Below are 27,512 nucleotides of genomic sequence, written 5' to 3'. Positions count from 1 at the left end.
AGCAGAGGCACACATGCTGACATACACATCCACCCTCATCCTTCCGTTCGGAATTTTCCGCAACCGCTTTTCCGATTTCCACCAAAATCGCGCTCAGCTAAGGGTTGGTTTTTCCGAACTTCGCGATGTACATACAAACATTTTTTGTTTTTTTTTTTTTCTCTTTCGCACACATGCCCAAGAGCGAGAGACACGTGCACACAAACACACACTGCGTATGCTATGTGTGTAATGTGTTGTGTATATGATTTTTTTGTTGTGCCTCTGCGCCAACGCCGAGCTCCTGCGCTCCACCCCCAAGCTCCTATGTAAAGGCAGCCTGCACGCATGGCATGGCATGGAATAGATAACATATTAAAAACTGAGCACATGCGACAAGGACAGCACCAGCAGTCCTGGCTGCGCTGCCTCGGAGTAGCAGTGACGCAACGTCGCCGCTGGAAAAGCTTTCCCGGGGCAGATGAGCAGAAGAGTTGTACATGTGTGGTGTGCACACACAAACACACCCCCACGCTAGTCCTAGTCTCGGTTGTTGTCTCGTGCGCTCTCTGCCAGAACTGTCGTCCGTCTCGCTCGAAGCTCTCTCACTCTTACTCCCTGAGCCACTTTCCTCCATTCGTTCGATTTCGACAGCGGCAGCGGGAAAAACTCAACTCGCAGCTTTTCAAATTTCCATAAGCTGGCAAAAAAGGGATATGTTGCCGCCGACGCCAACGCCAACGCCAGCTGCGACGTCAGCTTTTCTTGGGGGTCTGTTAAAAAATGTTACACTCGCGCGCAGTCGGTGGCTCCAATGTGTGACAACTGTGGGCCGTGCTGAGTGAAATCCTTGTGGGGTGGGTGTCCTTCCATCTCTTCTTGTTGCGATTCCCGTGTTGTCTGGTGGTAGCTATTACTCTTTACGGATATTCGGAGCCTCCACATGAACACGAGTGCCTTTATGTGTATATGTACACGAAGGGAACTCGGCGTGCGTGTGCTCTTTTTGCTCCCTTCGTGTCCTCTTGGCTCGTATCGTCTCATTCGGCTCTTGTTCGGCTTCGGCTACGCATGAGTATGCAAATTTATTTCGTGTACACATATACATAATACATTTTTTTCGGTGTACGTGACGTGCGAGGACATTCTCAAACTCCCCCATCACTCCGCTAAGCTTCTGTTGTGATAAGGGAAACTATATATTTTATGTGATGAAGGAGTAAGTACGTCGCTTCGCTGCCGACGCTGCTGCCTCAGCCGACCGACCGAGCTTCGTCCTGCCAAACGGAGCGCCGCATCCTCATGTGATTCCTGTTTCGCAGAGTCCGACCGTTTGTGGCCCGCTGCTCATACGTGTGCGTGTACGTGGGCGGCCGTGGCCCACGCGAGCAGGGGGCGTGGCATGTGGGTGGCTGTGGTGGGCAGCGCGTGTGTGCCGTCGCTGCCGCCGCCTCTGCTGGCGCTCTGTTAGCTGCGACGTGGTTGCTGTGTTTTTTCAGGCCAGGCCGACATCATTTGAATTAGTCGCTTCGTGACGTTTGAACGGTTCAAAACATACACGCAACCCCCACATACGTTCATCCGTTAACCGCTACCCGTTAACCGATACGATGGTCAGCGGCCTTTCACAACGCCGCCGCCAATAATTGACCGTATTAGTTCGATTGATAAGTATGTTTAAAAAGTGAAATTAAATGTATCGGGTATCGCGTGTTTAAAAAATACTTTTAAAGTATATTCTCCCAACTTGTTTACAAAGAAGCAATAAAACGACAATTCAAAAACCTAAATTTTTGTTCAATAATATCTAAATACCTAGTTTTTCTTGATTTGAAGTCTTATATTTCCTTTAAGCTTTAAAAGTTAAAATTTATAGGTATTGTAAAAAGTACGTTTCATGTGGAAACACCAAACGATTTAATTATCGCACATCGCGCCCTTCAAAAAATCATTGTGTTTAAAACATTTCAAATGAAACCCAAAATCAGTTCTTTGAAAATTGCCCTTAAATTTAACGGACGGGCCAATATAAACTTAGTAATAGGCCACAAATTGACCTGTCAGCAGCCATTTGAGAAGCAAATTACCTACTCATTTGTGATCTACCTGTTCGGCTGTTCTGCACTTTATTTATTTGCTTTGTGTGTGTGTCAACATACACGATCACGCACCTGATTATCACCTGCTCTGTTGACCAAGGGGAAATCCTTTGTATCGCAGAGGAAGAGCATAGCGAGAGCGAATTTTAACCGATCCTGCCCACCCCGACTCACACATGCACGCATAGTTGCTATATTGTGTGTGGTGTTCTTTGACTGAGGGTTGCATGTGTGCGGGGTGTGTGTTGAGGTTCGCTCATAGGTGAACACCGTTACCAACTTGCTGTGCATTTATTTGCATAGATATAGCTCAGTTTGTTGCAAACCCTCGACCAGAACGTGTAACACTAAAGTGCGCGAGTCCGATCTTGTTAACGATTAATAACGAGTGACAACACATGTCTTGCACAGAACTATATTGTGCAGGCTACATACATATATATAGTGGATTTTACTAAATAGTGAAAGTACAAATCATTTAAGAGTCATATAAAATGGTATGTTGGGTTAAAAAATTGAATATTGTAAAGTTACGGTTTCGGAAGCCAGGTGAAGGTTGTTTTTAAGGCATTCTACATTTTAATGTAATTTTTCAATTCATTTTTGACAATTGTATATAACCCACTAGGTTATTAGAAAATCTTTTTTCTTACCACAAAATCGTGGTTGTTTAATTGTTTTTGACCATAGAGTAAATTTTAAATTTAATAAAAGTGAGGTGTGAAATTTTTTGAATGGATAATAAAAATTAAATATATATGACAAATCAAACAAGAGAAAACAAACGAGAAATTTCCACAAAAATAATAAATTAAAAAAAAATAAAATGTTTCAAAAATGTGTACATACATATTTGATATACTATATATATATATTTGATATACGATACGAAAAGATACGAAAAGATAAGAAATCAAAACATTTTCTAAAAGTGTGGCAGTTTTGTGCAATTTTTGGGAATTAGAGTGGGCGTTCCAAGTTTGGATACAAACTTGCGCTGCATCTATGTCTCTGAAATCAGCAGGATCCTTGTAGCTTTAATAGTACCCTAGATCGACTCGGCTAGGGATCCTGATCAAGATATAGACTTTATAGGGCTTTCTGATACACAACAAATCTAGTAAACCCTTTCACTCTACGAAAAACGGGTATGAAAATACTTTGTTTTAGGTTGGCAAAAAATTTAAGAGTTTCAAATGAGTGCGGGGGGATCCTTAGTCTCTTTTAACTGACTTACTTTGCCATTAATTAAAAAAACTTGATTTCTCTTTTTTGCGTTCCACTAACTTGCTTTTACCTGTCGCCACTCTAAAGCTAAATAAATAAATAAAAATGTTGTCTCAGCTGCCACAAACCGCAAATGAGTTACGAGCTGGAAAAAGGAGCAAACCAAAACCGAGAATGGAACGATGTAAACGCCTAGCAGCTCGCTGCTAATTGCACATTGTTGCATTCGAGCGTGGTTATCCTTTGGCTCTGGCTCGGTCCCAGCAGAAAGATCTGGCGTGGAGAAGCATGTGTTAATATGCGGTTTCAAGCTCCGTCCACCCACCTCATCAACTCAACAGCCACTCCCGAAAGGTAGACAGATGAGCAAAAGATGCAGCAACTACGGCAAATAAAAATGTTTATTTTGCTTGCGCTCCTACCAAAGTTTTTTAATTTTGTCTAAGGAAGTCAGTGTGAGGTGGACTCTGAAGTTTTAAAGGTGGAGAGGTAGTTAGGCGGCAGCTGGTGACTGTTTTAAAAATTCACACACGCAGTGTACAACGCTTTTGCGAAGATGGAGTGCGAATCCAATCCAGACAGTCGCTGAATTAATTAGATGCATCGTACTGTATCGCCCACGAATAAAACGGTTGCAGATCCACGCCAACAATCAGAGTTTTGCCGTGGATTGGTGGTCTGAACACTTTTTAGAGCCCAAAATACATATCAAAACTTTAAACTAGTCTTAAAAATTGTGATTTTCTAAAAGGAAATGATTGAGTTCCCATATTGCCAGATTCATTCCACTGTGAAGTGCCGGGAGCACGGTTAAACAAAACCAAATTCGAGCAGGGGGAATGAGCCATTATCACACATCTGCATGTGATATCCTAGAGGATACGCGACACAACACGTAGCAACTGTGATTGCTACAGCTTCATGCTCTTTTTTGCCATTCACTGTCTCCACAGCTGGAAAAATGATATATGCCGCGACTCATTAACATATTATCACACTGTACACACTTCAAATGTGCCTTACAGCATATGTCATGAATACGAATACATTACGCCTGGTATTATCCTTAAGCTATGCTTACTCGTCTCTCGCCTAAACCGTTCTCTCTTTCCTTCTTCCGCATGTTCTTTTCCCAGAGAATTGAAGCACGCAGCACGTGACTGGAACGGGGCATGTTAAAGGACGCCCACCAGGAGTTGATTAAACATCGCCAATCGACGAAGCTCTCCATGACCGACTTCGCTTGTCAGGCGGCGCCTGTAAATCAGCCTCTGCCGCTAGAATTACCGCTGCCTTTGTCAGTGCAGCTACAACTTTTAGCCAAGACTCCGACCAGTGATCACGCCCCAATGCACTCTACGCCTCCGACGACCCCGCCTACGCCACCACCTCTGCCCTTGAACATGAGTCAATCGGCATCGGCGGTAACGGAAGCTGCTACTCCAGAGAACAGTCTGCCTGCCACACCACCCTCAGAAGGTACACTAGCTGTACCTTCGGCCCCACAGGATCACTACAGCCTGCGCTGGAATAACCACCAAAACCACATCCTGCGGGCATTCGATGCATTGCTGAAGACCAAAACGCTGGTGGACGTGACACTGGTCTGCGCGGAGACTTCGATCCGGGCTCACAAAATGGTGCTCTCCGCCTGTTCGCCCTTCTTCCAGCGCGTCTTTGCGGAGACTCCTTGCAAGCACCCCGTAATAGTGCTCAAGGATTTCCGGGGTTGGGTAGTGCAGGCCATTGTAGACTTTATGTACCGCGGAGAGATCAGCGTGCCCCAGCAGCGACTCCAGACACTCATCCAGGCCGGTGAGTCGCTTCAAGTCCGAGGCTTGGTAGAGAGCTCTGTCCCAGAACACACTCCCACACCGGCCGCTTCTCCTGATGATTTCGGGATGTTGGACACCTCCATGCTGTCCTCTAGCTTTGAGGACGAGTGTCCGACGATGGTCCGACCCTCTAAGGGTGGAAAGCTTTTGATGCCGTCTCCCCGACTGTTTGGTAACGCTTCAAGTGCCATTGCTGCTCTAGGTGTGCGACGAAAACGAGAGCAGGAGTGCGACCGCGACTTGGAGAGTGATCAGGAGCTGGGAGGCAGTTCACCTATGCCACGACGTAAGCAAGCGCGACCGCGGCGCCGCTCCGGTGATGTGCCGCACGACTTTACCCTAAACAAAACCGATGCAGAATCCTTGCAAACTGTGATCAAGCACGAGCTTATGGAGCGAGCGGAAAGAGATCAGGAGGAGACTCCTGATCGAGATCACGGCCAAGGTGAAGCTGAACAAATTAGTTCGTCGCCAGCAAAAACGTTGGTCGAAAAGGCTAAGGAGCAAAAGTCCATGAAACAAGAAGGATCCGATCAACCGCGCAGCCTCAACGAGAATCACCATCAACTCGAGCTTGACGATGATGACGACGACGATCAGGATCATGAAGAGGAAGAGGAGCAAGACATTGAAGAGCTTATTCATACGACCAACGAGCTGAGGCGTCAGGCTGCAGCGGCTGCTGCAAATGCGGCAGCCATGTCTCCCAACCCTTCTCCCTGCCTCAGTGACGGGCCCGAGGACCTCTGCACCACTAACAAAGGCAAGGAAGGAATTTCTGGCGCCTCTAGCTCGGCAGACTGTGAGTCCAATAACAACAACAGCAGCAAGCTACAGGACAACAACCAGCGCATAATGCTGTCCCTGAAGGACATCCGCCAACTAAACGCTAATCCGAACCCCACGGCCATCCACACGCCTACTAGTTGTTCGGGGGGCAACAACGGACTGCTTACTTTCCCTCCGCCCGGACTTCGGCCTCCTGGCCTACCAGACAGCCCGCCCTGCCACATGGAAGCTCTAGAGGCACAGATGCACGCAGCTGCGGCTGCTGCCGTGGCGGCTGCTGGATCTGGGGAGCATCCCTTCCATCATATGGAGCACCAGATGGAGATGTCTTTGGCGGCTGCCGCGGCAGCTGCTGCGATGCATCAGCGTGAGCCACGGGATCCCCGTGATGGGCGTGACCACAACGCCTTCGCGAGCAATTTGCTGGGGCCAATGGGGATGCCCCCGTTCGGAGGACATAACGGAGGCCATCCGGGCAACAGTGGTCCAGGAAACGGATGTCCTGGACAGGCTGCGCACGAAAGACTTGAGGAGAGTATGAATCGACTGAGTAAGGAGCTTGGTAAGGAGTTTGGAAAGGAGTTTGGCCCGGCATCGCCGATGAGTCTGCAAGGTCCCTTCAATGCACCGGATGGACCTCCGCATCCGCCATCACCACTGCCCTTTCCTGGCATGTCCTCCGCGATGACGCTGACTCCGCCACATAGTGAGTATCTTTTTGTAACTTAAGCTCATTGGGCCCAGAGGTCACTGGGTTATCTACCTGGATAAAAGCATATGCCCAGCTACAGCTTTAATAAGAGAAATCTTCTTCAATCTGGTCACGTGCAAAAATAATAAACTCTCACGGAGAGTCCCTTCGACATGTCTGCACTTTTCGCCACTCTGAAATGCAACATGTGGTCTTAGCGCGACATCAAAGTGTCGCCAAGTGACGAGTATCCTTGGAGAAGTGCTCTTTCATTGCCACGCAAGACTGTTGCAAAAGCCCCTAAGCACATTATGGCCTCTCAGGCTCCTGTTGCTGCTGGTATGACCCATGAAGAACTCCATAGCGAGCATAACACCTTTGAAACGGTGCAATGCTTTAAGAGTTTCTGAAAAAAGGACTCCTATCACTCCGCTGTTTTATTTTTTAGTAATTAAGTCACAAAATGTTTCCCCTGTTGACAGCTCATAAGAAATATGGAAAAGCAATCGTATAAGTTCCTAATAATTTGACAGTTTAGCGACTCCCAGTCCGTTCTCTACTGACAACAACGTCTGGGGAGCTAGGGAAGGGGCAATGGAAATGCCTTTGCGGTTAAGACCCGGGAGGAACTGCAGCCGAAGTAAATTCAATTGCGTTTTATATGATTTTTACATTCATGTGACTTGGAGTCGAGCGAAACAAACACAAGTGGAGGTGCAAAGGTTAAAAATATGGACGGGTTGGGTTAGCTTCCGCCCTTGCGTGCAGAAAGCGCAAACAATTTATGTTGTGTCTCTTCAACATGTGATTTTCGGAGCGGGTTGAGTTTAAACTGTCAGCCAACATTTAGCCAAATGACTTTTAAGTTACTTGGCTGCCGAGCAGAAGACAGCACTTCTCCACATCGGAATATTCGCTGTCTGCTTTATGCCCTTTCCGGTAATGTGTTGTGTTTAAAGTATGCCAAAGCGCGCACAACTTAAACCTTTTGGCAAACAACTTTGGCATCGTCGCCAGCATAAATAAAAATACGTGGCGACGTCTCGTGGTTGGGCTTTCCTTACCTTGGTCTAGTCCTTCCACACGACTTTTGCATATAAGTCGCGCGATATTCATATTAATAATATCCGTTTGGGGAGGCCCATGCCAAGCAGGGGAGAAACCCAAGGACCAGGACCTTCACCTGGGGAGACAGAGGGCGCCTGAATGCAGGCGAGACGCGCGCACACAGGATATAAAATAAATTAAGGCACAAAAATATGAAAAATTGTACGAAATCGCGAAGTGGAAGTCAGGCAGGAAGCGCAATACCTTTTAATGCGACAAAAATTTCAGCCAACATATCAGAAAAGCGAATACGAGAACGAGTACGGGTGACTAAAGCGCACCAAAGTCTCGTCGTATTCAAGCAAATCGCTAACTACTGCATAAACAGGCTGCAGGCAATGAGACAACCGGCGAAAGATACGCTAAGCCGCAGAACTCCAATGTATTTTTAGCAAACCAGTGGTCGCCTACATAACACCCTGTAGTGTGAATTATTATTATTTTTTTTTTTGGTTTAATTTAAATCTTTAAACATATCAAACTCATTTAAAGGATATTTAAGTGGTTCTTGCAAAATCAGTATCTGTTTTTTGGAACTGTTGATATTTTTGTTTCATGTATTTTCTACTTACCTTTCAAATTTTGTTCTACTCAACATGGCTCAACATCTCGTCTGCCAGACGGTCGTGCAAGAGATGTACCACCGTATGCTTTCGTACGAATAATGTGATTTTTTCATCATATCTGGCGTGAAAATCATTCAACTAATAGCTTCTGACATGTGGGATGGGCTGTAAAGTCAATCTGCTTGAGATCCTTCCGGATTTCAAAGGGAAATCCACTAATTTTGCGCACCGTCAAAAAAGTTTAAAGTAAAAAACCCACATTACGCATACGCCGCGTGTTGTAATGTCTACTTCAGAAAACAGAGTCAAACAATGAGCGCTCGTTATTTGTGTCATTATGCTGCAGATACAACACATCCTCAGAAACAGAAACGGATACGTCCCCTTATTCATATGCTTGAGCATTGTTTTCGCCCCCTTCTGTCTGTATGTTAGCTCGTCTGTTATGTGGCGCTTCTTCGCATCTTGAAATCCGCGGCGCGACTTATAAAATCAGTCAGCACAATGTCAATATTATGCGTTACCTCCCAGCTAGGTAAAGAGTCTTTGCGGAATCATTCCTTAGTTATCCTCATCCCCCTTCTTGGCTCATCAGCTTACCAATTGTTTCACTCATGTGGAGGAGTGCACTCCAAGCGTAAAATATTAATAGAATAACGATGTGCCATTGTATACAATCCGTAGGTACTGTTTGTCGGAGTGTGTTTGCGTCCATTGTCTTGGTGGCTAATCAGCTTCAGTGAGCTGGAAAATGTGTCGCTTATGCTTAAATTACCCAATGCAGTGACTGTTGTATAAGACGAGTGCAGTTTGTTATTTATACAGTTATTATTTTTGTAACAGTGAAAAAATCAATATTTACCAATAATATTTTTGCCGACAGTGTTTGGTCTCGACTCACCACTTGGACTCTTTCCACCCGGAATCGATCCCGGCAAGCTTTATAACCCGTTAATGGAAATGAGCGATCCAAGGGACATGCCTGGCGGGCCGCCTCCGTTTCTTAAAAAGAAAAGTAAGTACACGTACCCTACAAAATAAGTGCACTGAACAAACTTTCGCCAAGCCCAGCAAACAACTAATTAACCCGAAAGACAACCCGGACCCCAGTCAACGGCCAACACCTCTCTACCGCTGGAAATGTTTAAAATCATTTCGGCATGATTGGCGTCGATCACGTTGAGGCAGTCGAGCTTGTAGGCCGATCTGTTCCGTGTCTGGCTGCAATACTTCACACCTGACTGATTGATCTCGCGCTGGGGTAGCAGAGTTCATGCCTGGTTCTCTACCTTTGTACCTTTTGCATTTGATATGCTGCACTTTTGATCACGTAGTTGCGCTCTAGGTACAAAGAAAACACTTCGGTTAGGCATCGATTGAGGGTAATTGAAGAGCAAATAGAAAGATAAGCCGTTTTGTGAACGGCAAAGCTAAAGTTTAGCTGATTATATTATCCCTATTTTTTTACGAATGCAACTAACTCTGGATTTGTATTGAATTGCTTGCGCACTTCCTTTCGAACAGTTACCCCTTATAAGACCGCTACGAGGGCACATCAAGCCTCCCATCTCGGACCGTTCCAGATGCGATCAGCGATCACTCAAGCGATCATGTGAGGCGGCAAATTTGTTTCTGCGGTTTTCCTGTGCGCCGAAGCAATCGTTGAATCGGTCGACAAATGGTTTGTTTGTTTCTTTTTCTTTTTCTTGGATGAGGCAATATGTGCACCTAGGCAAAACGTTAAAACGTACGCGTCGATTTTTTTGATTGACAAATGGAAGAGGCGAGAAAGTAAATTCGATAACAGCCCCATATTTTTATCGCTTTTTATTTAGCTCAGCGAATGGTGTTACGAGACCTCAAAGGGGTTAACATTTTTGGGCTCACTATAAATGTGTTTGTAAGCCAGGAAATCAATATGATTCTTTATTTTTACGCCCAAACGGAGCGTATTATAAAACGCCCAAACTTTTAAACAATTTTAAAATTTTATTCCCCAATATCTATTGAAGAAAAATGCATGGGTTAAGTACATAGTTATAACTATATACATTTGTGTCGCAGGCATGTAGGACGGCGTTTATCTTTTCAGGCACCAGTTAATAACGAAAAAAAAAGAACAGAACCGCCAAATCTAATTGCTTTATTTTCTGGTCTTCAAGAACATATTAATAGGACCCTTCAAATGAAGGAATAAGGAATGAAAGAGTCGTGATCATATGTTAGGCACGTCAGGTTGAAGAACATCCAGAGCAGATTTGTTATTTCTTATCTAATCTACATCTTCAGGCGTGCTGAATGACGTCGATTTACAAACTCGAATTTAGCAATGTAAGCCGGCAAAAAAGACCAAATTTAGCGTATAGCACGATATTCTATATTGCAAGTCTGCAAAACCTGTTTCTCGAATGATACAAATCGGGAGACGTGGAGCTATACACTTACAAGTTCGATGCAATTCACTCGTGGTCTGTGGCCCTCAATCGTGTGGGTGTGATTAACTGATTTGTTCACATTCATTTGTTTATTCGTCGGTTGTTTTGGGACAGTCTGTGAAACGTGATTTCCGATTTGTACCAAATTCAAATTTCGTTTACGTTTTTGTCTAGTGAAACTTCATTAGGTCGGCTTCATTAACTTGATAGTTGGAGTTCGGCTTTCGGTGTTTAGCCAGAATCAAAAGCTCATTACCTTATGACCCTGCCTCAGCAGACGAGCCAGGCTCAAGCCAAAGCAACCAGTGAATTAGGGTATGAATAACTTACATATTTACTTCCCCACATGGTGCAAATACCCACTCCCGCTTTGAGGGCCTTAAGGGAAAGTACCTGTGCATTTGTTGGACTTATTGCCGGTGCAAGCCGATATCTCAGAATCTAAATTGAGTTTTTGCGGCGCATATGACCCCCGCAGACCCTGCTTGCTTCAAATTTACATACAGAGGGAAGCCAATCGATGCGGGGAAGGCCAGGATGGGAACCTCCACAGCGTTCTTATTTCTTTGGATGTGCCGAATGATAGCTCGCCTCAAGAATAGGTGCCACACAAAGACAAGTTTCAAGGTGTGTACGAGCCCAAAGCATGCTGCATCGCTATGCAGATCCCAGACAATGGGTGACTTTTCAGAAAATTGTTCTAGGCAGTATCTGAGACAAGAGATTGAAACGTTATCGCTAAGCGATAGGTTTGGCTTGTAGCTTTGAGAAGCATTTACTATATCCGAATGATCCTTTTTTGCAGTGCCGCGACCAAAGGGACAGCATTCAGCCCCACGCGGCGGTCCTCCGCGCTCATGGACTAACACAGAACTGACGGAGGCACTTCAGCACGTTTGGAACAAAAAGATGACCACGTCGCAGGCGTCGCGTATTTTCGGTATCCCCTACAATTCTCTACTGATGTACGTCCGGGGAAAATACGGAAAGAGTTTAAAGCTGGAGCAGCTGCGGAAGGACTGCATCAGTGGACCACCGATAGAAATGCTGCAAATGGGCATCGGCGGAGGTAGCGGTGGTTCCACGAAGAATGAGAAGAGCAAGGAGCGCAAGGAGAAGGAAAAGGACAAGAACTCTATGAGCAGCAACGGTTCGGGTGGGTCTGCCAATGCCCAAGGCGGAGGACCGACCTCCGGCAGTGGGCCAATGCAGCATCCTGGTGAACTGGGGCCTATGGGACAGTTAGACTTGGATCTGGGCCTTCCCCTGGGTCCTCCAGGAGGACCGCGTAGTAACAGTTCAGAGCCCGATTTACTGAGTGCCCCAAATGCCCTATTCAATCCCTTCAACCCACAGGGCTTCTACCCAGATTTTTCGGGCGGCTTTCCCGGTCTCCCTCTGAGCATGTTAAACCTTTTGCCGCCGGCAGAGCGCCATCATGCAGCTGCAGCTATGCACCATCTTGGCGTGAGCATGGATGAGGACTGCAAGTCTGTTGGATCGAAGCAATCCTCCTCCGTAGACGAAGACTATTCAGGTCCTGGACTACCGCTCTCGCTGGAGCACCGTCGGGAGATAAGCGCGACAGGCCCACCACTTACGCCATCCAACGGTGGGACCGGGCATGATTGAAACTTGTGGCGGGATTGGGCAGCTGGGGCTGCCAACGCCAATCCAATTTACTTCCCTCCTTTTGAGCTGGACCAGGAAATAAACCCGACCCCGCCGTCCCTGCCTTCGCGACCCGCCCTTCACCGAATGGCATGCCGTGAACTCAGCTTTAAGCCAGACCTGTTCATGGCCAGAAGAAAGCTGAAACGCTTCCGGGCCAAGCGCCAGATCCAAGCGCAGATCGACACGCCGACAGCAGGCGTTCCTGCCCCTTGTCCCATAAGCAACGCGTTGCCACCGTTAAGGACCTAAAGTGAACTCGAATGCAATATGTCTACTATTAGTTACTGTTTTCTTTAAATTAAATAACCCCAAAGGATGGGGGTTTTGTGAGGACTAGATGTTTTTTTCTTTAAGTAAATTATTTACTGGTGCTTTTAGTTCCTATTTCCAATCATTTATATTCATTTATATTTTCTAAATGATTTAAGTTAAATAATCAAATATGACAAAGCTTACAAAGCATTTGAGGCAATACGTGAAACAAACTTTAAACACCCTGTATTAATATATAATTTTAGTGTCGAAAGGATTGTAATCAAAATGATAGGATGCTATAAAGAAGAGCAAGTGTATATATATATGATAATATCCAAGCTAACAAAAAGTTTGGAAGCAAGTTGAGGGCAAACCCAATACAACTAGAAGTATCGACGGATACAAAGCCGATGACTGTACCAAAATTTTTATGTTATTTAACAAAGCAAAATGAAAAATTTTTTAGTATAATTAAGTGTTCTCGTAGACAATTCGTATTTGTATAGAAAACATTTGCACCAATATTCCTCATTCATAGTTGTGCACGTTCCCCTTGCCCAACAGGCAAGTTCGTAGTTATTCCTAAATGCAGCTTTGTAAATCGCAGCAAATAATGGAATCCTGCAGATTTACCCGTTTCGTAATCTCATTTGTATAATAAGCAACAACCAACCTATAAAGAGGCATACAAGTGACACGTTCCCGGGCATAGTGTTAATACTTTTTAAGCTCAAAATATTTTAATATTAAATATTTCAACAGAAACGTATGTAAGTAAAATAAAATTAAAACTTATACATTACAATAAATAGTACAAGTTATTAAACAAAATGTTTTTCTTTTATAAACAGTTTTTATTGGAAAACTAAAGCAATATTTTGAATGGGCCAAGGAAGTGGATTTTATTATATTTATAAATATTCATCGAGTTACACCTCTCTAATTTCCAATTTTTTCGAGTCATTTCTGTTTTATGCGTTACAAGCCAATTGATATAATGGAAAATGTTTTGTGGTTCCTCAAAGAAATTCAACTATACCTCGGAAAACTAGTGCTTCTAAATCCTTACCTTATTATTGAGCGAAAAAAATGTGGAATATATAATTATCTTCTCCAAATGTTAAATGTGGCGAACGGGGTATTTGCATATAATAGAGATAGGTCTTCCTATCCCGAAGCAAAACACAATTGGCACATTGGTTAATATTTAAGTTTAAGAATAATCAATCACCTGACGAATTAAAATGATGGAAGCTGTTATAAGAGTTCTAAATTTAAGAGGAACGTCTGTAACCTAAACTTTATAGTGTAATTTAAAATAAATTACCCTACATATCTTTTTACACTTTAAATTTTACATGAGCTATTTTACTTGTGTATAATATACATATCATTCACCAATAGATGGTGCACCGTGTCATACTTTTTTATTGAAGTCAAGCAAAAGATGGCGCACTCAACTCATTTAAAAGATACTGCTTATCATAGTTAGCTGGCGCGCTGAAATGAACTGAATTAATAAACTGGAGAAACTGGATTTCCCCGTATCCAGTTATAAGGTCTATATTTGTACTCCAGGTCTAATGCCGCAGGACATTTTGCATTGGACGTCTAACGGCGCGAAGTCTCTCCTCGGAATAAAAAGCAATTTGATTAATATATTAATTGATATATTTACATATATATATTAATAAGCCGCATTAACTTAAGTTGTGACGTGTTAAAATATATTTTTAATGTAGCTGCTGAGTCAGATTGCGAGCAATCTAAAACATATGGGTCGGAGTCTGCTCGGTGCAAACTTTATCTGTATCGCGCTGCTTTCTTCGGCTAATGCATCATCAATTTCGTTATTGCTGCTTCTCTTTACTTTCGGTCACTGAACTTGAAAGGCAGTCAAAACAGATTACTTACTCAAACACTGGCGCCAAAGCAAATCCTTTCAAGTAATGATTTCGAGTAACAATTCAATATTTTTCCTGTTCGTACCTTTTTTATTTTGCGATTTTCGCTTTGCTTCTTCTTTCTTTTTCACTTTATTAATAGCAGAGTCACGAACCATATCAAGTTTGTATTCGGTTCCACTTCGAATTTTAGTTTCAATTGAGAATGATTCAAAATTCTCATGTTCTCTTTGTACATTTTAGACAGATGCGAAATTGTTCCGTTTCCACTGTATTCCACTGCGGTGAAGGTGAAACGGCCGGGTTCTAGTTTGCCTGTCGAATCGAATTGGAATGGAATTGTCACTGTTTGAACAGCAGGCAGCGCTCTTATTTTTTCACTGCGCTGAATCAGTCTTTTTCCGTACCTGCATCGAATCGGATATCCGACTGCTATATTGGCGCTCCGAGTGGCGCGTATCGCGGATCTGTACTAAGTGCATTTTTGACTCGTTAGTCAGTTGTTTAGTCAATGAATAATTGTGCCGCAACCATCTCAGCTGTAGCCTGACAAAGTAATATCTTTTGAAAACTGCGTTTCAGCCAGTGTCGTGGAGATACAGGGGCAGTCTATTAAAAGAATACACATATCTGAATACATATATTTCAATCGCGTTCGCGTAACAAAAGCGAAATAGATAAGGTAGCTACAACAAAAAATATTACGAAAATGCGCCGAGAAAATTAAGAAATGCAGATATATTTCAATACTGCTATAGCGAAGATGTATCTTCTGTTTTCTTACATATGTATGTTGTTCGTGTGTGAGGGGGTAAAAACAGCTGTGGAGTTTTAGTTTTTCTATAAAAAGCTCTTCCTTCCACATTTAATTGTCAGGTGAGTTTATTTGTTTAAAAAGAATAGCTCAATATCTGACGATGACAGAAAAAGTTTTTTATTTCTTTGTAAGAGCAGACTGTTTGAAAAAGGTTGTTCAATAAGCGTTTAAGATTTTCGCAAAGTGAAATGTCTGCTAACTTGAAGCCAATAATAAATGCCAAGTGTATTTATCTAAAAAAGATCGATGAGTAACTGATAATTTGTGCAACAGGTTATCTATCAAACAACTTCCTAATTTCCTATTTTAATTGTCGAGTCCAGTCCAAATCTTTCTCTTCATGAAATTTAATGGTCGAAATTTTTCTATACATAATAAACAATTAAATGAATCAGCATAGAAAATGAGTAAATCTGCCAACGGCAACAATGAGCCTGGGAAAAATCAATAGGACGAACGACCAGCGGTATCAGATCATGTTTCCACTCTGCCCAGGAGAGGTTGGGTCCAACAACCGATTGCTAAGCTAAGGATGTGTAGTTTGGGACTGAACTATAGCGGTTGACTACTCCTTAATACTGCTTATATTATCATCCTGCAAGAGTCATGCCAGATGTTTCCAATCTTTTAATGTTGACGAAAACAAATGTACGCGATGGTTGGTGAAAAGACCAGCGCATGCGCGTTCTTTTCAATCCGCAATTTCAACCAAAACTCAAGCTCCCATTAAGCCAATAATGGTTGTTGTTGTCATTGTTTGTTTTTTTGTCTCCGGTTTTTGTATTTCCAGCAAAAAACTTTATCGCTTGTACATACATATGTATATCCGGACGGATACAGCTGGGAATCAAATGAAAATTTAAAAAATTCAAAGAAATGCGTATGCTATAACTGCACCAAGACTGTCGCAATAGCTGGGGCACAGACACTTTCGTTTTAAAGGCCAATTCGGGGCACTGGTCTAAAGCCGCTAAATACATAAAGGGGATAGGCCTGGCGGTTGCGGGTCCTCTCTCCAACATCTTCCTTAATTGGGTCACTTCGAAATAATGATTTTTACCGACATCTGGAGTGGATGTTTTCATCATAGTGGAAACAGAAAAATAATAAAGGGTGGAAGAGGTTGAGTAAGGCGTTTGCATAGCAGAAGAAGGAAGATGGATAAAGTAAAAATGCAGTTCTTTCGGCTTGCGTTCCCGATACCACCTTATCAGTCCTTATCGCAGCAGCGTCAACATGAACCAATAGTAAAAGCAATTGCGCTGTAATTATACAAGCCGCTCTCCCAATTAGTCAACGCCAATTCGACGGATCCATTTAATTGTCTTAGATATCATTGTTTCAATACAAGGTTGTTTTTCAAGCAACACTTTCTTCACAAGTGTTTGGTTTTCAGGCCAATGTACTCCAATGGAAATTATATGAGAATCTAAAGATATTAAGTATTCAGTAGACGAAGCCAAGACAGGGGAGAGGGTCTAGTAAATTTGTGAACGACTTCATATAAATAGTATGTGTTGCAATTTTTCTTTATAAAGAAAAATATCGATGTATTGTATCTGCTGATTATGTTCGTGGGCGAGCTGATTTTTAAATATTCAGAGAGGAAACAAGTACATAGCAACTTTGTAAAATTAATTTTTGCCCAAATTTTCGAATTTTTTGTACGGGACACCATCATCAAAAGTTTAAACGAATTAAAAAAACCAGCTATGAGGTATCTACAAAAAATATATATTCCAGATATGGAGAGAAAGTTTATCATTGGAAAATGCAGTTCACTTAGGCGTTATTAACTTTTAAACAGCAAATAAATGTGGAAATGTATGAATGACCAATTTTACGTCACCTTATTTATTAAACCAATTAGAAACGCGTTCTGGTAATCTCTTGAAGCGAGGGGGGAGGAAGCGGGAAAATTAATTAAATATCAAGTGCCGTTAACTGGTAAGAGGCACTTGCAAAGATCTTTTTCTATCAGTCATTGGGTCTGTCAGTCAGTTATCTCCGCATTTGCACAGCTGGGGCCAGTTTAGACTTGCTTCAATCTACTGAATCTAATGCGTGTGAAATAGACGAAATCCGAACGGAGTCCCTTCATTGTCATTTTAAGTTATTTTTTCTTTTAACGCTTTTGAAGATCAAGAAAGCAATAAAAATTCAAGTGTCCAATGGCCATCAATTAGTTTCGCTGGTCAAAACTGTCTGCTCGAAATAAGTAAAATTTACGTTTATGAAAATAAAAGCATGCGCAGAGCTTTATTAATTCTTTTAATTCATTATTTAAACGCCCGGTTTCGCTTGACCGATAAGATAAGATTTAATTGCAGCGACCAATATTCAAAGCATAGCAAATATGTCTGGGATATTATTTTCTCCATGCTTGGTAACTATCCAAATATTTTTAAACGGTCAAATTTAGATGTTTAGTCTGAATTCGTTTAATATTACTTTTAATGTTTTTAATTTTTCCACCATTTCATCCCGTTCATAAAATCCCCCACCACTCCCACAAGAAATTCAAAGCACGATTCACTTAACCCCAGTCCCCAACATAGACAGACTCCAGGAGGGCGTTATTTCGGAGCCCCATTCTTAATCGCTGCGCTGCAGGAGATGCAATTGCATGCAAAGACAAGCAATGTTATATTTTCGTGGGTCGTTGTCTTCGGCGCTGTCTGTGCCGGATCCTCACTTCCCAGGGCGACGTTAATTAAGGCGACAAATTTTTAGGCGAGACCGAGATAGCTGTCCCGCGCACTTGTATGTATGCCATACTATTCCACGACAACTGCTTCCTTAAGTGGTGAGCGATCGACGATGGCCCTGTGCAGGGCAAAACATTAACCTTGCCATTTCCCGGCCCTAGATCAGCACGTTATTTTTTGGATTTTTTTTTTTTTTTTTCAAAATGCAGCAATATACCAAACTTAAAATGATTTATTTCGAGCGCAGTTCTGATTAAGACAGTATGCCAGCCCTTAAATCAGCTTTAATATTTTGATAAACTTCAATTTTTGTATGAACACAATTTTTACTTTCCAATCGAATGGCGAGGGCAGAACCAGGAAGCTGAGTAGTTCAATAGTTGGACCTACTCACCTTGCTTATTAATTGCTGGCAAGACTTCAATTTGCATTTGAGAAGGAGCATAGCAAAGCTGAATAAAAATATTATTCCGCTTTGTCTGACAAAATGAAATGTGAATCATTTTGATTTAAATGATTGAACAGAAATCGCGAAGCCAAGCGAGAATGGTGCGAGCCCAGAGAAAAAGCAAATAACGTAGCGAGGGGGAGACACCGATAGCACGAGTGCGTAGAATTTGATATGGATAAAAATGACATCAAATAAAAACCAATTCTTGCCACTAATTGAATAAAACTGCGACATGTTTAATATCAGACGAGATGGTACAGGGCAGGCATAATGTCCAAGTGGGGCTTCATACTGACGATGAATAAATACCTCCCCGTACTGTACAAATCAATATTGTTTAGCAATCTCGGCACGCAAATCGCAAGCCGCCAGCACGTTGACATGGCCAAATAGGGTGGGGTTGGAGATGGTTTGCTCTAAAGGGACCGCTCACTAATCACCAAATGCTGAACTCTTAAAATTCTGACGCGTGTTCCTGTCGTCTAATGACGGTGATAAGGCGGATGGATACTCAGTCGATTAGAGTGGAATAACATGTTTGCAACTCATTAAAATCAACACACTTTGCTATAAACAAATTAAATATTAATAATAAATAAATAATAATAATAATAAATAAAATAATAATAATTGAAGACACTGAGGCCTTAACAACCACAACAACCAGTCTGATAACTTAACCTTGTTATTGTTATCACCATTGCTTTTGTTTCTTTTGTCGCATTCCACAATGTTGAAAATCAATACCTGTTCGGAAAAGGTGTTCACGGCATGTGACAGAAGAGAACGTGCTTCTTCCTCATTCAATATCAGGATTTTGTATTCTAGTCTTTTGCGATCTTTCGTCCTTGTCTCGAAGCCAAGTCATTCCATCTCTAATGAAATGAAAACGACTTGCTATATAAGATTTATTTTCTTTGAGGCTTTGCTCAAGTATCGAACAGAGCACCGAACAACCAGAGTTGGCTAAACAATTACACTCAAACAGTCCCAGAAGCGGAATAGCGGAAATCACGTTTTTACACTGCTGACATTCGAGGAGCTAATGACAAGAATGAATGAATGGACGCATGGAAAAGCCGATCCTAGCCTGCTTCCGACCGCCAGAGAAGGGGTTCATGGGGTGTGGCGTGTCGTTAGTGGATGGACAGCACGTGGAAGGTGTGTAAAGATTTATGACGCCGTTGCCGGCGCTGCACTGCACATGTTCCTTAACCCTCTCTGGCGCACTCAGGGGGTCATACGACAAACACTAGAAGAATAATAACAACTCGGCAGTGCATCGCAACGGTATATATACCCTACGCGCGCGACACCGCTCCGAAAACGTGTCTGAGGGAATACCGCCCAAGTACCGGGTGTTAATATTTTTATGGCCGTGTCTTGTGGTCTATATCCATTCTAGCACTGCCAGAAGTATTTTACTATAAGCTTGTTCCGGATAGAATTGACTTGGCAGTTAAAATTTCAATGCCGTTCGCTTGCCCCAAAAAAAAATACTACATATTTGGGACCATTTAAGATTTTTCCTCATACAATCGCGTTGACATAGGTAATTTGATGGCATAAAATTGGCGCAAAGGTAGTAGACCTCTGATTATTGGTTACAAAGCAAGCGAGAGTAACCATAAAACGCACTTGCCAAATCAAAGCAAGCATTCCGAAACTGGACACTCCGCAAAAAAACACCAAAGCGGCTCTTTCTAGAGCAGTAACAGTTGAAGGCAAAATAGGAAAAAAACAGACTTTAAAAGCAATATTTTGTTTGCAGCTGCAAAGTAATTAGAAACATTTCAGAGAAGTGCCCCATCTCGTAGAAGACCGAAACTTTTCTTCAAACATATTGTGACCATTAAGAAAAGTAACATTCACGTGACTGTCTAAAGAATAAATCATTCAAATCATAAATTTCAGCAGTTAATTTTTAAGGTTTTTGTCATTCAGTAAACAAATTTAAATACACACTATGCAGACACTCTAGTGTACTCGGACACACGCCCCAAGCAAGAAACTATACATGAATTATTGTTGATCGAGGCACGTTTTTGCAAATCACGTTTACTAAGAAAATTAATCAACTGAATGTTTAATATTTATATCGGCAGTATTTATATCCGTTTGTAGAAATAAACCAGTTTTTATTTTATGTAAATGTATTTTGTCGAAAGGTATTTTGAATAATTATGTTTTAGCCATAGTCTTAAAAATATACCTGTTACTTAGCAAGTGGAAGTCAGCACGCGAAATGTGTATGCGTCCAGAAAGACTGACAGATGGACGGAAAAACAGGGCCAGATCGACTAGGATATCGATTTTGATCAAGAATATTTGGTCGGAAACGCTTCCCTTTACCTGCTACATACTTTTCAACGTATCTAGTATACCTTTTTACTCTACGAGTATCGGGATTAAAAATAAGGAATCCGATTGTATATACACCCAAATGGAAAAACACGTCTTTATATTTGTTATTTTTCTTTATTAAGATTTGCCAAGAAAGAAAACAACGACCAACGCTTATATTTATATTCGCGTCTTTTCTCGCCCACAAGACGACAACATATAAACGCAAATATAATTTTTTATTTTCTAGTTTAAATATTTCACCTGGTATGCTTCATACGATTCGTAGCGTTAATTCCAAACCAAAAATGAAAAACCTGGAAGTTTTTATTTATTTATTTTTTTGTACATTGTAGACAAAAATTTTAAAGTTATGCTACAATAGTTATCGGCTATAGCTGCTGGGGCTTTCAGCCGGACTTCCTTTATGTCTACTAAAGTATTAGGATAGACTTGACTTAGAGAAATGACTGAAATGAGTGTTCATACCTTACTAACCGTACTTATGGTTTTAATAAATTGTGTCGCCTATCGCCCGATGGCTTTAAAATTCTAATAATTTAGCTAAACTCACTTTGACTCTCGTTTCAGTTGTCGAATCCCAACGCTAAGAAGCGAATGTTACAGTCTGATTAAAATAGAAAACAACTGCTATACTCCTACGTAATGTATTTACGGAAAACGCTCCTACTGGCTTGCCTTGTTTTGCTGTTCGGGGGACTCCCGCCTCTCACTTCCCCTGCAACGACCACTACCTTAGTGGCGGCCATGTCCATCGCAAATCAGGATTTGGAGCGATACTTTCGACCAGGCAACAGCACTCACAGCTTCTCCGGCATGGAAGATCGTATTGCCGTGGACGTCTATAACTACGCCTTCCTTAACTGGTCATATGTAGAGCACGGTAACATGCTGTGCAACATGGAATTCGCCCAAGAACAGGCCCGTTACGGGGAGGGCAAGGTGTTGAACGTAACGGGACGGTTAATTCACATCACCGCCACGGACAACTTTAGTGACGATTACGCGTGCACACCGTACATCCGAGGAACCCTAGGAGCACCCATACCAGATAAAGGGGAGACATGGATTGCATTGGTCCGACGGGGACGCTGCACCTTTGAGGAAAAAGTTAAACATGTCTACCAGCAAAATGCTGCCGGTGTTATTATTTACAACGACAAGCAAGTAATGCAGCTGGAGAAGATGCAGATCAAGGGCAAAACAAGTGAGCTTGAGCCGTTATAGTAGTCCGTCCATCAGCCTGCTTATTAAAAAGTATTTTTTTCCCAGGAAACATAGCCGCCGTTATAACTTATCAGAACATTGGACAAGACCTGGCTATGACTCTTGATAAGGGATATAATGTAACTATTTCGATCATTGAGGGAAGACGAGGTGTTCGCACCGTTAGCAGCTTAAATAGGTGAGTCCCCCATCCCTTACCATTCAAAAGTAAAAAAAACCTCCCGATAATGGAGACGCCGGGGTTTGAACCCGGGACTTCTCACATGCGAAGCGAGCGCTCTACCACTGAGCTACGTCCCCATAGAACCCCATTATTATCAGAGTAATTCTTGAACGTGCGAATAACATAATTGTCCAAAAAAGTACTTTCCAATACTCAACTATTTCGGTAGACTTGCAATATATTTGGTTTTCTGAGGACGTTTTAATCCAACCATCTTTGGAAACTTAGTCCAAAAAAACTTAAAATAAGATATTGAAAACTCTGCTGGAGACGCCTGTAGAATGACAATATATTTGGTTTTCTGAGGACGTTTTAATCCAACCATCTTTGGAAACTTAGTCCAAAAAAACTTAAAAATAAGATATTGAAAACTCTGCTGGAGACGCCGGGGTTTGAACCCGGGACTTCTCACATGCGAAGCGAGCGCTCTACCACTGAGCTACGTCCAACCATCTTTGGAAACTTAGTCCAAAAAAACTTAAAAATAAGATATTGAAAACTCTGCTGGAGACGCCGGGGTTTGAACCCGGGACTTCTCACATGCGAAGCGAGCGCTCTACCACTGAGCTACGTCCAACCATCTTTGGAAACTTAGTCCAAAAAAACTTAAAAATAAGATATTGAAAACTCTGCTGGAGACGCCGGGGTTTGAACCCGGGACTTCTCACATGCGAAGCGAGCGCTCTACCACTGAGCTACGTCCCCTTGCGGTTGGTTGGTGACCAATTGTCCACTAGAATCAGAACCACTTTCGCTTATACTGCTTAATAGAACGCCGACAAAGCAGTGTATTCAATTTCCTTTATCAAAACTTGCAGCCTGTTCTAAAATGTAACATCAAGATGTAATGTAACCGTTTCGTTACATTTCTGATTTCATCCGGATCCTGACTGCTTAATAGAACACCGGCAATGCAGTGCATTCTATTCCCTTTGTCAACTCTTGCAGCCTGTTCTAAAATTTTACATAATAATTCTCCCAAAATGTAATGTAACTGTTACTTTGAGCACTTCTGATATTTGGTTTCTGATTTGATCCTAAACCTAACTGCTTAAAAGAACGTGGTAATGCAGTGCATTTTATTCCTCTTGTCAAATCTGGCAGCCTGATCTAAAATTGTACATAATAATACCCCAAAATGTAACTGTTACTGCCTTAACCTTCTGATATATGGTTTCTGATTTTTATGCAACTGCCAATATGTAAAGTAACTTAATGTTAAGCACTTCTGATATTTGGTTTCTGATTTGATCCTAACCCTGACTGCACAAAAGAACGCCGGTAATTCAGTGCATTCAATTCCCTTTACCAAATCATACAGCCTGTTCTAAAATTGTACATAATGTTACTCCAAAATGTAATGTAAAAAGCAAATAATAACAAAAAAAACTTGTTCAGATGGAGACGCCGGGGTTTGAACCCGGGACTTCTCACATGCGAAGCGAGCGCTCTACCACTGAGCTACGTCCCCTTTGTCTGTTACCCTGCCTAACCCATTACTAGAGGCAGGCCAAGAAAAAACTGCTTGACCGCAATTCGTCGGTAAGGCAGGTATTTTACCTATTAGAGTTTGAAAAGTAGTCCTTCGAACAGCGAGTCTTTGGATCTTAATCCGTTTCGAAAATTTGTAAAGACTTCTATTTAAAGCTTCAGTCTTAGTTTTGGTACATTCTGAACTTAAGTTAAATAATTACCTGTTTTTCCATTTATATTTTAGAACATCAGTGCTGTTTGTGTCGATTTCATTTATTGTTTTGATGATTATTTCTCTGGTTTGGCTCATCTTCTACTATATTCAGAGGTTCCGTTACATGCAGGCAAAGGACCAACAATCGGTAAGCCATCTCTTGATAATCATATACATAATTTAAACCATCCTTTGCCGATGTAGCGCAATCTCTGCTCTGTTACCAAAAAGGCTATCATGAAGATTCCAACAAAAACCGGAAAAATCAGTGATGAAAAGGACTTGGATAGCGACTGCTGTGCTATATGCATCGAAGCCTATAAGCCCACGGACACCATACGGATATTGCCGTGCAAGTAAGAATCTAGTTCTGCAAGCTTCCAAGAAATACCTTTGTACTTCTTCATTTTAGGCACGAGTTCCATAAAAACTGCATAGATCCGTGGCTTATAGAGCATCGAACGTGTCCCATGTGTAAGCTCGACGTCCTGAAGTTCTATGGATATGTGGTGGGTGACCAAATCTATCAAACCCCGAGTCCACAGCATACAGCGCCAATCGCCTCCATAGAGGAGGTGCCCGTCATTGTGGTGGCCGTGCCGCAGGGGCCGCAGCCTTTGCAGCCGCTCCAGGCCAGCAACATTAGTAGTTTCGCTCCTAGTCACTATTTTCAGAGTAGTCGTAGTCCTAGCAGTAGTGTCCAGCAGCAGCTAGCGCCACTTGCGTATCAACCCCACCCGCAGCAGGCGGCATCGGAGCGCGGCAGACGTAACTCTGCTCCCGCCACAATGCCGCACGCTATCACTGCCAGTCATCAGGTGACCGACGTCTAAAATATCGCCAACTACCCACGAACAAGGCTTAGGTACAGAGTACAGCCTAATCTGTACATAAAAACGCGTGTATTCAATAGTCAGCTATACCACCAGACCAATATTCATATTCCTTTAGTGAGACCCTTGCATCGGAATTTGTATAGTCAAATTGGCGCAAACCCGTCCGTTGAGTCCAATGTTATATTCAGCCTAATCGTATTTTTTATTATTTTAAAATGTAAGTCTGTACGTAGTCAATATGCATTTTGGTACAGATTAGGTTCATAGGTTTTGCAAATGTGGAGCCTATGTTTTTCAATACCCTTACAAACGGACATAGTGTAGCAAGATCAAGCAGTTGACTGAAGTTTAACGTATTCTTCGTTTTATTTAATTATAAGTTATGATACCAATTAAGAGTAACGAAAAAGAAAAGAGCATTCACTCATGTGTAAATAAACTCATTTAAGAGCAGTGTACTTAAAAAAGCTGATACAAAGACTTCCATTTTAATTTTTTACATAAGCCCCACGCACATTTACATGTATTTAAGCAACAATATAAAATACCGTTAGAAGTTTAACTTGAAAGCGGAATCATGAATACACTTAAAAATCACAAAGGGTTTAAGCATATGTTTAAGTTCTATAAGACTAACAATTGTCGATAAAAGTAAGCAAAGGAAATTACCTTCGAGTATGAACACTTAAATTCAATACACTGAAATTCAATACCAATACAATTATAAACAGTGACTATATCTTAAAGCTGTAGAAAAAGTAATGGCAAATGCAATAAATATAGCGGGATCAGCGACTGTGTTGCTAGTCACCCATAGAAGGCTACACAAATCGCAGCCAGCGCATATTGTGAATCAATGACTACTGTAATATTAAAGGTGCCAAAGTATTTGCTTTATTTTTTTATATTTAATAAAGATTAAAACATTTTTATGTACTTACATTATTATTGCTTAACTCGTTTGATTGCATTTATTTTTGAATTGTTTTTATAGCTCATACATAAATTATTTATATTCCATTTATAACCTATTTTAGATCATACATATTATAGATCATATAGAAATTATTAATATTCGTTTTATAACCTTTTTAAATGTGCTGTTACACGTTTTGAGTTTTTAAAGGAATCGCGAGTAGTTTGCATTTTAGATTCATGTTTCTTGAATTTGTTGCCTTTTCAAAAACTTTGAAACAAGACCATGCCAACATTTTATGGACTCAAACATTTTAAAGAACAACCCCAATAAACATATTGAATTTTGAGAATTTACCTAAATAAGCCGCTTTTTTAACGTAGAGCCGCTCTTTATGTCTTGGAGCCGAACCAAACCTAGATGGTTTTTTATTTTACAGTTTTTAGGCAGCGAGGAAAGTATTCTGGAATATCAGCCTGATCCCCCGCAGGGACTGGCACTGGTTGAGGCACGGGACGAATCTGCAGGGCCTGTGGCTGGAGCAGCGCAAACTAGGCCTAGTGCCGGGGTGGATCTTATTCGAAGCCGCGACTTTGTAGTAGACTTTCCGCGAGTATTTGTCCTCGACAGCGGTTGTGTTGTGGGAGCCCGCGAAATGCTGTTCCCGCGTCGGATACCCGAGCGATCTCAGAGCTCCCTATCGCTTAGACAAGCTCGTGATTGGGTGAGCCTGATGAGCAACAAGCTCGAGGAGCAACAGGGACTGCGCCGCCTGCGCAAGGATGAAATGCAGCAGGTAATAAAGTGAAAAATGATTTGATTATCGACGAGATATGTAATCAAATACTGTCTCCATTAAGCAACTTCTTAGTGCGCAAGAGTCGGCTCGCCACCGGCGATCGCGATCAGCGGATGGGCGCTACTCAACTGGATGCTTTGGGGGTCGCCAACGCCAGCCCTCTGTGCCGGTATCTAGCCTAGGTCAGCCGCAGCTCCATAGCGAAGTCGCCCAGATGCAGCGCTCGAACTCGTCGCAGGCCTTGCAGCACCTGACAGACGCCGCCCATGCCCAGTCCCGGCAACGGCAGCGTGAAAGTTTCGACTTTGCCAGGACACGGAGACGATTCATGAGGCGTGAGAGCGACGAAATATCCTTGCGCTCACTTCCCAGGCGAGGAGGAGCCTCTGCGGCACATCGGGAGAGGGAGTCAGATGACAGCGTACAAACTGACCAAATTACCATTCAGGTAAATGGGAAAGGTGTGGACCTTAACTAGTGATTAAAGTGCAAACGCTTAATTGATGAACCAACTGTATTAAATGAAATGTATTTTATTTTAGTGACTTTTAAAAAATTGTATTAGAAAATGTTTACTTTTTCGGTGCATATATGAAATGGCATATCTCGTTGAACTTCTAATAAAATTCCGAATTTAAATGGAAAAATAGAACAATCTTTCGGGAAATTATCGTCAGCTGACCATTTTACACTGGCCTTAATAAAAAAATATGTTAAATGTATAATAAAAAATGTATTTAAAATAATGCCGGTTCTCTTAGTCTTCGATTGGCGACGTCTGTGCCTTAGGTATTGTATAGAAATGCAGAAAATGGTTTGATCCCCGCCAACTGATATCTTGCTGCACCTTGAGGTGACCAGGGCAGACAGCCAGGCAGCACAGTGAGAGTGGATACAAATTTTGATCCCACCGAAGGCGAGGA

General features: G+C 42.2%; 2 protein-coding genes and 5 non-coding genes across 10 annotated transcripts; 2 read left to right on the top strand and 5 right to left on the bottom strand.

Moving 5' to 3' along the window:
- The first annotated feature begins 1,105 nt into the window (after positions 1 to 1,105).
- LOC6736179 (protein jim lovell) lies at positions 1,106 to 13,483 on the top strand. Its single transcript, XM_016181165.3, has 4 exons — positions 1,106 to 1,650; positions 4,442 to 6,635; positions 9,177 to 9,308; positions 11,534 to 13,483. The coding sequence occupies exons 2-4, from the start codon at positions 4,478 to 4,480 to the stop codon at positions 12,358 to 12,360; spliced, it is 3,117 nt and encodes a 1,038-aa protein (XP_016029596.2). The 5' UTR covers positions 1,106 to 1,650; positions 4,442 to 4,477; the 3' UTR covers positions 12,361 to 13,483.
- A 1,436-nt stretch (positions 13,484 to 14,919) lies between these two features.
- On the top strand, positions 14,920 to 27,236 carry LOC6736173 (protein goliath). Of its 4 annotated transcripts, none has more exons than XM_016181167.3 (8): positions 14,920 to 15,115; positions 21,472 to 22,108; positions 22,174 to 22,306; positions 24,069 to 24,186; positions 24,243 to 24,394; positions 24,451 to 24,547; positions 26,230 to 26,586; positions 26,651 to 27,236. In XM_016181167.3, exons 2-8 carry the CDS (start codon positions 21,547 to 21,549, stop codon positions 27,065 to 27,067), a joined length of 1,836 nt encoding a protein of 611 aa, XP_016029593.1. In that variant the 5' UTR covers positions 14,920 to 15,115; positions 21,472 to 21,546; the 3' UTR covers positions 27,068 to 27,236. The 4 variants fall into 4 exon arrangements, with proteins under 4 accessions (XP_016029593.1, XP_016029592.1, XP_016029594.1 ...); XM_016181166.3 differs by having other exon boundaries at positions 14,920 to 15,243; XM_016181168.3 differs by having other exon boundaries at positions 14,920 to 15,437.
- On the bottom strand, positions 22,357 to 22,428 carry Trnaa-cgc. Its single transcript has one exon. It is a non-coding gene; the product is annotated as a tRNA-Ala (tRNA).
- On the bottom strand, positions 22,729 to 22,798 carry Trnaa-cgc. Its single transcript has one exon. It is a non-coding gene; the product is annotated as a tRNA-Ala (tRNA).
- Trnaa-cgc lies at positions 22,857 to 22,926 on the bottom strand. The gene has a single exon. It is a non-coding gene; the product is annotated as a tRNA-Ala (tRNA).
- Trnaa-cgc lies at positions 22,985 to 23,056 on the bottom strand. The gene has a single exon. It is a non-coding gene; the product is annotated as a tRNA-Ala (tRNA).
- Trnaa-cgc lies at positions 23,751 to 23,822 on the bottom strand. Its single transcript has one exon. It is a non-coding gene; the product is annotated as a tRNA-Ala (tRNA).
- Positions 27,237 to 27,512: the final 276 nt, after the last annotated feature.

Source organism: Drosophila simulans, chromosome 2R (genome assembly GCF_016746395.2).
Source record: "Drosophila simulans strain w501 chromosome 2R, Prin_Dsim_3.1, whole genome shotgun sequence".
Taxonomy (NCBI): domain Eukaryota; kingdom Metazoa; phylum Arthropoda; class Insecta; order Diptera; family Drosophilidae; genus Drosophila; species Drosophila simulans.
This window is presented reverse-complemented; position numbering and strand designations above follow the sequence as displayed.